The sequence below is a fragment of the Arachis duranensis genome, chromosome 3, assembly GCF_000817695.3.
Source record: "Arachis duranensis cultivar V14167 chromosome 3, aradu.V14167.gnm2.J7QH, whole genome shotgun sequence".
NCBI classification, from domain to species: Eukaryota; Viridiplantae; Streptophyta; class Magnoliopsida; order Fabales; family Fabaceae; genus Arachis; species Arachis duranensis.
Window position 1 is genome coordinate 109,689,221 of NC_029774.3, and position 10,951 is coordinate 109,700,171.

The 10,951-nt window shown below is 34.1% G+C and overlaps 1 protein-coding gene, 1 long non-coding RNA gene and 1 pseudogene across 2 annotated transcripts; 2 read left to right on the forward strand and 1 right to left on the reverse strand.

The window, feature by feature from the left end:
- The window catches only part of LOC107480076 (uncharacterized), a 72,986-nt pseudogene extending 66,785 nt beyond the window's left edge, over window positions 1–6,201 (forward strand).
- Window positions 6,202–6,490: 289 nt separating this feature from the next.
- Window positions 6,491–8,575, forward strand: LOC127745727 (uncharacterized). The gene is made up of 3 exons (XR_008007149.1): window positions 6,491–6,841; window positions 7,379–7,757; window positions 8,107–8,575. It is a non-coding gene; the product is annotated as an uncharacterized LOC127745727 (long non-coding RNA).
- A 519-nt stretch (window positions 8,576–9,094) lies between these two features.
- LOC107480132 (succinate dehydrogenase assembly factor 2, mitochondrial) lies at window positions 9,095–10,951 on the reverse strand. Its single transcript, XM_016100269.3, has 4 exons — window positions 10,742–10,951; window positions 10,546–10,672; window positions 9,598–9,666; window positions 9,095–9,484 (listed from the first exon to the last, which is right to left on the reverse strand). The coding sequence occupies exons 1-4, from the start codon at window positions 10,897–10,899 to the stop codon at window positions 9,338–9,340; spliced, it is 501 nt and encodes a 166-aa protein (XP_015955755.1). The 5' UTR covers window positions 10,900–10,951; the 3' UTR covers window positions 9,095–9,337.

Consider the following 10,951-nt stretch of genomic DNA (forward strand, 5'->3'; position numbering starts at 1 on the left):
AGCTTGCCATGGAAAGGAGTAAGAAGGATTGGATGAAGACAGTAGGAAAGCAGAGAGACGGAAGGGACCAGCATCTTCATACTCTTATCTGAAATTCCTACCAATGAATTACATAAGTATCTCTATCTTTATCTTTATGTTTTATTCGTATATCACCATACCCATTTGAGTTTGCCTGACTAAGATTTACAAGGTGACCATAACTTGCTTCATACCAACAATCTCTGTGGGATCGACCCTTACTCGCGTAAGGTTTATTACTTGGACGACCCAGTACACTTGCTGGTTAGTTGTGCGAAGTTGTGTTTATGCCATGGTATTGAACACCAAGTTTTTGGATTCATTACCGGGGATTATTTGAGTTGTGAAAAGTATTGATCACAATTTCGCGCTACCAATAGACTCACTAACTAAAAAATCATAATCTTCAGTCATATTCAGCAAATCAGAAAAAGGAAACATATTGAAACAAGTCTTAGGGATAACATCTTCATCAACAGCTACAACAGTGGTTCGGTGAAGGAAAACCAATTTGAATTCATGAGAAGTTGCTCTATAACTACCATGATTTGACACAACAGTAAAGTATGCCATTCTATAAACCTGACCCTCAACTATAAGATCCCTAAACCCATTAAGGAGTGGTTTCTTAACTGTAGCTTGTATTTTTCCACACTAGAAATCCAACAAAAGAACAAAATCAGATTAGTGAAACACATAATTTAAACTTGTAAATTTAAAAAACAAGTAACACCATATTTAAAAGAGAACTTAATAGGGACTAACATGCTCATCAAGGAGAATCATCTCCATTGAGTTAGGAACCTCATGGTTACCAAAAGAGGGTACAACCCAAAGCCTTAGAACCCTAACTTTCAACCTCCAAGCCTCTCTAGGAGGATGCATCTTGGAAATCATATCAAATGGAGGAGGCATTGCAGTAAAAAAAAAAAGAGATAAACACAGTTGATGAAATAGATCAAAATGAAAACAGAAAAATTCTAAAATAGATAGAGCTTAGGAGGAAATAGAACAAAGCAGAATGTTTGTGCATTGAATGTGGTCCACCAACAATCCTTTTATAGAAAAAAACCAAGACACAAGCTCACTTTTTTAATTCAAGTTGAGGATGGAAATGGAGGGAAAACGAAATCTGAGTCCACATGCATCTCCATTCAATGGCATAGAGACAACTAATCATAGGAGCAAAACCTGAACCAACACAAAAAAAGGAAAAATCAGTGAAAGTTTCAAGAAATCAAGAAATAGCGAGCAAAAAATGAGATATGACACCATACCTACTATAGTGCACCTAAATATCATTACACCATAGGGAAAACAATCATCAACTACCCCAAACAATTATTCTACTAATGGCAATGAGAGTTGGTAAATGTCCTAGGTAGGGATACATTGGAAACAGCAAATCAATGAAAAAAGAAAGTATACATAACCATCAATAAAAATCTATCAATCACATCAACATTCAGGAAATGGGTGAGATTGAAACCTCATAGGTTAATAATGATTTAGAAATTTCCAATTAAGAATATATAGCACAACCTTATTGTGTGTGCAGTAAAGATTTTCATACGAAGACCAGCTGATATCTAATTTTTTTTTCACAAACACCAAATAATGTAATGCAATTCAATTGAACTGAATAAATAAATAAATGACCAGCAAGTTATACATCAATTTCTGTCAAGACCTGAACAGGACAGAATGGAATTTCGAATGCAAAAATTGAATGAGAATGGCAAAAGCATTTTCCTTTATTAAAGAAGAACAATAATTCAAAACAATCAGCTCTACTTTTATACAACAGGGGAAATATACAGCACTCTTTGCATAACCAATAAAGAATTTAAATGCAAATGACATGACAAACAAAAGGTTTTTTTCAAAATCTAAATAAATCACCAAGAAGCTATCAATCATTTAGTATCAATCACATCACCACTCATCAAATACACTACCTAGAAGAGAATTTTCTAGTAACACAAACAATGGAGCAATGCCATCTGATTGTGAGAAAGCCTCTTCCTTATTATCAATCACATCACCACTGACCAAATAGATAGAAACCCCATACCTTGATATGGATACACACATTTTTAGTGAACAATGTATGGCAGAACATCATTTTCTGTGCAGAACAGATCTTCAAGGGAAAATAACCTAATCAACGTATAGCTACTTGGAGCAGGGAATTTCTTGTTAGTCAAAAATGTTCTTTTATACAAACAAGAAAAAAATGGAATGAAATTGACCTAAAATCAAAGCAAACTGTATAAAGGAACTACCAGCCAGCTATACATCCATTTCTGTGAATGACATGACTACCAATAGAAAATATTAGGTACAAAACCCATTCCCTCATCATGATTCACACAACCCACATGCAACCACCAATTCACCTGATGTAAACTTCATGGATTTGTTGAATATACAGAAAATAAAAAAATAAAAATAGATTGATGAAATTTTAATGTTGCATTCAATGGATCTACTCTCAATATAATTATGGGAGTGCTTCATAAAATTTGAAATCAAATATAAAATGAAAGAACATGATCTTGAATACAGAAAATAGTATAAAAACTAAATGGATTTGTTGAATATATACAAAGTAAAAGATTAAAAATAGATTCATCAATTGCTATATAGGATTTAATGGGTCTACTTTGCATATAATTAAATGAAGCACACAAATGCATCACAATTAGTTCTACTTGTATGACAGAGGCTCACCTTTTTTAATTCAAATTGAATATGGAAATACACGGAAAACAAAATATCAGTCCATATCCATCTCCATTCAATTCCATAGAGACAACTAATGAGAGGCGCAAAACATGAACAAAGACAAAAACAGCAAGAACAACTGAAAATTCCAAGAAATCAAGAAATAGGAACCAAATCACACCATACCTGCGGCAGTGAACCTATATTTCATTTCACCATAGGGAAGGCAGTCATCAACTACCCCAAACAATCATTGTACCGATGGCATTGAGAGTTGGTAAATGTCTTAGTTAGGAATACATCGGAAACAGCAAATGAATTGGAAAAAAAATTTATAAATAAACTGGAAAAAAATATACACAAAGAAGAATGAAAAACTGTCAATCACATAACCACCAATAGAATACATTAGCTACAAAACCAATTACTTGATAATGATTCTCACAACCCACATGCAACCAGCAATTCATAATAGGTAAATTTAATGGATTTGATGGACATACTAAAAAAAGGGAAAAATCCATCAATGGGATTATTTAATCAGAATTGAAATGGAAAAGCAAGACTTGAACAGTAGAAGATGCAATTCGGAGTGCAAAAAAATTGAATGGGAATGGAAAATCAAATCAAACTATATAAAAGTACAACCAGCAAATTATACGTCAATTCTTGCAATCACGTCACTACCAATAGAACAGATTAGGTAGAAAACCAATTCCCTCATCATGATTCACACAACCCACAACTAACCACCAAATCACTTTATCTAAACTTAATAGATTCGTTGAATATACACAAAATTAAAGAATAAAAATAGATTCATGAAATTTGAATATCCCATTCAATGGGTCTACTCTCAATATAATTATGAGAGTGCTTCATAAAATTGAAAATCAAATACATATAACAGAAGACGAATCTGAATAGAAAAAACAGTATAAAAACTCAATAGATTTGTTCATTATAATTATTTAAGTTCTTCATAAAATTTTACATAAAACATAAGTAACAGAATTTTGATTCTGAATGCAGAAGAACTTATAAATTGCTACATTCATTGCAAACAATTCAAAGGGGTTAGGAATAGCAGAATTGATAATCACATGAGATTCTAAAGAAGGAAATAAAGAAAATGAAAAACATTCATAGACCATACTCAACGTTAACAACAAGTGGGAAAGAAATGTAACCAAAAATATGAACCCACACACAAACCAAGTCACATACACAACTTCCAAATTATAATTTTCAGAAACCCTACACAATAAGATCTGGAATAACACTGAAACAGATAACAAAAAGGATCCAAATTTGCAAAATTAGAAATTTTAGAAAATCCTACACAATAAAATCTCGCCTAACCATCGAACAGATACCAAACATGATCAGAATTTGCACAATTATAAATTTCAGAAACCCTAGACAATAGAATTTTGGATAACCATGGAACAGATACAAAAAATGATCACATTTTGCACAATTTGAAATTTCTCAAACCCTAGACAATTGAATCTGGGTTAACCCTGCAACAGTAACCAAGATTGATCAGAAGAAAGTACACAATGAAGCGAAAGAAAAAGGATGAAGAGGAAAAAAGGTTTGAATGCACCTGATTGATGGATCAAATATCTTCCATTTGTGCGTCCACTGGAAGATGGTTAAGCTGGATGAACAGCAACGAACCAAAGTCCCAGGAAAATAGGGTTCCTGAACAGAGCTTCGTAAGGCAGAGTAAGGAGAAGAAAGCAAAGCTCGTAGGGTTTCAAGTAATCATTACTTCTTCAAACAAATCGATGGAGAAGGCAGGTTGCGTGAAAAACTGGATGAAAGGGCAAGTAGGTTGCGTAAGCGAGGAGATGAAACGCACGAATGACAGCGAATTGACAGAGGAGCACATGCACCCCCTGAAGATCAGAAGCCACCGTGGAGGAGAGGCGCCACCTGGGACGGGAACCGGCGTGAAACGCGGAGAGGAGGCCATGTCGAAGATGAAACCACGACTATCTATTGTTTGATAGATATAATAGATATAAACTAATTAATAAATTACTAAAATTTAAAAATAATAATTATTTTAATATAAAAATAAAATAAAAATATTTATTAAAGAGTAAAAATAACAAAATACTTATTGTTTCTTATCCATATTATTTTAGAATATTTTGATATTTTTGAAATATTAGTAAAAATATGTATTTTAAATTATAATTTTAAATTTTTTATTATTTTTATTTTTTATTTGTATAGTACCGAGTTAACCGGTTTAACCAGTGACCCACCGGTTGAACCAATAACCTAGTGACCCAGTAATTTGACTGGTTTAATTACCGGTTCGATTCTGACAACTATAGTTTAGACTTCAGAGGTCAAAGATGGTAGTGAGGGTGCTTGAAGTGCCTTCAATCTAACTCATTTACACATAACAAAAACGTGTATTTCATAAGAAAAAAATGTTTCTTTTAATTATTAATTTCTTATTAAAAACACGTTTTTTTAAAAAAATGTGTCTAATCAATCATATAATTATTTTTTTATAATAACATACTTATATATTACAAAATTTACCAATGTTAAATTATTAAAAAATTATATAATTAAAACTAAAATCTTAAAATTTTTTATGAAAGCACTTGTATTTAAACGATATATGAAAAAATAGAATTGAAATTAGTGTATCCAAGATATTAAAATTTTAAATTTAAAAAAATGAAAAAAAATTGGTGAAGGGACTAGTTTAGTGCACGACATTTAATTTCAGGAACTAAAATGAGTCACTTAATGTAAAGTGAGGGACTAATTTGATGCATATACAATGATGACATAATGATGACACATGGACGAATACTGTTGCAACACGTGGTACAAACGGACACGTGGCCAAATAACATTGTGACACGTGGTACAACCATCCATGTCAGCATTCCACGCGGCGCTTGTCACCACATCATCATACCATTACACATGGCTAAATCATGAAGTGACACGTGTAACTTATAGTCCACGTCATCATGCCATGTCATTACGTCGTTAATGAAAAATAGGTCAGGGACTAATATGGTGCATTTTTTTTTCAATCTCAAAGACCTAATTGGTGCTATTGGAATTTCAAAAACGATTTTAGTGCACGACGCCAATTTCAGGGACCATTTTGGAGACAAACTCGAAAAACTCTTATTTTTTATGTCTCCGCAAATATCAACTATACCACCCCAAGCTCTTGAAGCATTTATGGAGCATGGTAATCTTTCAAGGATCATTAATTCAAATGTATCAGAGGCTGAAGGAGTTCACAATGCAATTTAGAGGCTGGGGATTGATTGGAGTTCTGATGGATCACAACTGGAGCATCAAGTGTTGGATTCTTTCACAAAAAGCTTTGACAATGTGATCTCATCAACATATAGAATATATTTTAAGATTATAGACCCTTCTACATTTCATGTTTATCAGTAAAACTCAATGCCAAAGATATATAGATTAGGCACCTTGCTTGCTGTTATGTACCTTAAACTATATCACCTCATAATAATTTTTTACTTTAATTTGCCCCCTATGAACAACACAATCACTAAACTCACTCTTGCAGTCTTGCCTGTAATAAATTAGGAAAGTTTTCATGTTACAAATTTTGTTTTGTGAGATTAAAAGTTATTACTTATTAGTAGTAAATCTAGAAGAACTTGTGCTGGATAAGAAGAGGCGAATGAGAAAACCATTCTTTCCACACAAAACCATTCTCTTATCTTCTTCATCTTCTTCAGAGAGATAGAAAGAGGAACAGCAAAGTGTGGCCCTTGTTCAGTAAATGGAGGTGGTGGATTACGACCACCCTTGAAATGGAACCCATGACTTCGGGTCTCACGTCATCGTTCTTCTCGGGCTCAATCAACCTCTTGCATCATCCCAATTAGAAACACCTTACTTCAGCAGCACCAAGGATTTCCATGCGTGTCTGCCGCCATTGCGGGGCTTGTCTCATTCTCAATCATGATATGATGATATACACGTTGTTTGAACTTCGAAATCCGAAATTTTCATGGTGATAAGGATAGGACTCCCTTTGATAAGTTGCATGATAACTACTTCTGCCCCGGTAATTATTTTTTCTTCTGCTTAATTTCATCAAATACTTCATTACATAAGCACCAAGAAGATTTAAGCCTTATGCACCAGCTGTCATTAGAAAGGCAGCGCTCCAGAGGGATGAAGCCGTTGGGTGAATCCTCCATCTTTTTCTTTTTGAAGGATATGCAAGAAAAATTGAATTACACAAACATTGCTGGATTTAACTTTTATTTCTTACTGCAATTTTGGTGGGAATGTTGGATTGTACTTCTACCTTAACACCCAATACTAGGTTGCACTCCTCATTACCTCTGAAATGTGGCGTTTAATGTGTTACTCTTGTTTTCTTTTTGTACCTTATGTTCATTCATAGAGGAATACATTATTGGTGATGTTTATAAACCCTGGCTAATCAAGAGTGGAAGAGTTCATTTCACTCTCTTCAGTCTCCATTCACATTATTAAAAAGAGCAATATATTTTTATATTTTCAACAATGTCGACAAGAAAGATGGTAGAGTTTTCTAAGATTTGATGCCAAGAATTTCTTCCCATGATTTATACAGGAACATTCTCCAAAAGAGAGAAAGAATTCTTGAAAATAACATACAATGAAGCTATGGTATCAGCTTGAATGACATATACACGGCCATTCGCACTCGCTACTCAAAGTTCCCAAAGGGCTATAATAACAGTTCATTATCATTCTAAACAACATTGATAAAGAACTTCAACTCAAGCATGAGCAGTATGGCATGTATGGGGTATCCCTCTGATCAATGTCCCGTGAGAAATATCAAGAGATGGTTCTAAGTGGGGGCTGCTTGTAAACAATACACAGATGCCTGCCAATTGGGATCATCAAGCACCGCACCAACCTCAAATGTCATCCATTCCTGGAATCAACCAATTGCAACAGCATTCATTACAAATTGTTGGGCTACGGTAAGGAGTTCTTAACCACCCAGGAAATTTCCTAGAGTAACTAAACGAGAGAACATCAAATAAGAAGATATTATATTTAACTCAAAATCTTAAAATGTTAAGTAAATAAAAAAATATCACATCTAATTCAAAATTTTAAGATGTTAAATAACAAATTTCTCATTTTATAAACTTCTCCATATTTCTTCAAGTGTTAAGTGACAAATGTAAAAAGTGTCATGAATTAATCTCACATTAAATTAAAAAAAAAGTGAGTAATTTATACGATAAAAAACCCATCAATTTGATAGTTTAAAATTTTGAATTAGATGTGGTGTATGTTATCGCTGGTTCCTCCCAAACATTGCAGCGGAAATGGTCAAACATTCTTTTGACCCAGAAAGGTAGCACCGTCGAGCCAGTTGGGGCGGAGAATGCCAACATCGAAATGGACCACCTTGCAGGTGGTGTTGAATGGGTGGAGGGTGTAGTAGGAGGTGCCGTTGTCCCACCCAGCTGGTGCTGGATGATGTTGAAGTTGCGGCCGTTGGGCCAGTCGTACCATAAGTCTACCTTCTGCAGAGAACCGCTTCTGTTGTTGAAGAGCACCGAGTGGAATTGATCAGGCCATGTTGCTGGAAGTGGCTCCTCTGCCATTAACGGCGACAGCTGAAGAAACAGAGGAAGAAGTAGATGAAACACACAGACGGGGTCTAATGCCGGTTGCAGAGGCCATTCTCGTGCTTTGCTGTGAGTATCAGTGCGAATACCGAGTTCAATCCTCACTCGTCCTTTTTTCCTTTCTCTTTTTATCTTTTAATCGCTTTGAGTATGAAATATGAATAGACATTCGCAATATTTTTGTGGACATATTTAATATTTTATACATCTTATATTTTTTATTTTTAATATTAAAATTAATTATAAAAAATATTAATAATATAAAGGTGAACAAGTTCTTATGGATATAAAAAAAAATATTAATTATTATATATTTATATATATTTATACATATTAATTTATATCTTTTTATTAAATAATTAACCATTAAAATAGTCAAATTATTATAATAAAATAATTAAATAGATAATAGATAAAATATAATATTTTTTATATAAAATATCAAATACACCATAATTAATTATTAGTTAATTTTCAATGCATCGGGTATATATCTACTTATAGTTTAATTATAAGTTTATAAAAGAGCACTATATAGTTCCCTAACATAAGTAGTAGATCATTTGAGCATTAGCCTTTTGTCCAAACAAATAAATCTCGGGATGAGATTCTCTGTTAGAACAAAACGTCAAGATTCTATTTCTACTTTGACATATATAACACATGCAAAATTCGGGTTCACAAGAAGTCTAGTATTTCTTCCCGATATTTTAGCGGAACCTGAATCTTTTGGGAACTAAAATAATGGTTTAGTCCAAAAAGTTCCAATCTTCTAGTTTTATTTTTCTTCCTTTGTGCTGATCTCCACTTGCTAATACAAACCTTTGAGTTGCAGTTACCCGTTACTTATTTATAGTAATAAAAATGGTAAAAAGGCATTTTTTTCATTGTTACAAATGACAAGATCTTGTGTTCTCAAGCTACTGATTCCCAGCAATGGGACCGTCCCGACCTTTCTTGATATCATCCCAACCCCTTACCCATGGTTGGCCAGGTGTTGCTCTTGTTGCTGGGGAAGAATGGCTCTCAAGGTTCTTCATAACTCTTTCATGCATTGCAGCAAAAACCTAAGCAATAGATAACTCAAATGTGAATTTTAACCCCAAGTAAAGCAAAAAACCAAATCAAATCAAACAAGTAACTTGAAACTCCATCAATTAAATAATGAAATGAAACTCACTGGATTACTGCTAACTGATTCTGGAGGTTTCTCCTGTCCAGATAGCCACTTCCATAGATCTGGATTCTCCTATAGAACAGAAATAGGATTTTGAAGTGCCATGACTCGAGCAAAGAAATATATCAACCAAACTAGCCTAGCAGCTCTCTATCTATTTCTTTTCCATCAGATCAGAGCTTGCAAAATAACAAAAACATCATATGAATTTTTTGACTCATCCTTCTCAGTTTACAGACTCGCAAGCTTGTTTGGAATCTGGACCCTACATGTGCAAGTTTGGAAGTTTTTTGGCAATAAATGTGATGTAGCCTAACTAGATTTTTTCAGATTAACCTCACTAGTTAAACAATGATGCAACTGCAAGTTAGAATTTTGCCTAGCTTGCAATACAAAATAGTTGCAATGATACATACATTCCAGAGATTCAAAACCAAAACCCTCCCTCTTATGGTATGTCTGATTGGAAGGGAGAAAAAATGAAGTGAGAATTTTCATAAACGAACTCCAGGTGTAACTTAACATACCAAACTCTTAAATGAAAATTTCCTATAAGCCTTAAAGATGAAACATCAATGGCAATCCAACCTGAATTGAATGTGAAAATGTTTCTTTCCCCTCAAAGGCACAAATTAATCAAATGAATTACATTTGTAGATAATCAGAATCAAAACACACACTAATATATACAAATTTAATGGATAAGCGTGCAAACTTCAAAATTCCTGACCCTATCAATTACAATCAAGTTGGTGTAAATCAAAGAGTTCCATATCGTAATGATGAAGTTTAAGTGTACCAGTGAAATTAGAAGATAACATACTTGTGCAGTTGTACAATGGATCCAAGTGGAACTCAGATGATCCTCGGTAATATTTACAAACAATCAATACTAGAATGAAGGAAACTACTCATGGCGGTGAATTACCAAGGGAGGAAATGGGGAATTACCAAGTCGAGGACATGAACGAGAGCTCGAAGACGATTTTCATCCAAGGAGTGAACATTGTCCTCCACCCATTTGCCGAGAACCAAGTCGAGTTCCAAGAACCCTCGTTGTTTGCTTCTATAAATTAACCTGTTCAGAAAGAAAGAACAAAGTCAAAAGAGGAAGAATAGAAAGAAAAGAGGGGAGGGGAAGGGGGACCTGTTAAACAAGCGCCTTTTGCTTTCTTCGTCAGACAAATCGATATGAAGGGAGCTGAAAGGAGAAGAAAGAGAATAGCGAGGAAGAGGAGATGCGGTGGGATTAGATGAAGTGAGGAATCTGCGGAGGTTGATAACACCTAGTCTCAGCGAACCCATTTGATTGGGAATGGGAAAATAGTAGGAGGAATGAATGAGTGAAAATTGAATT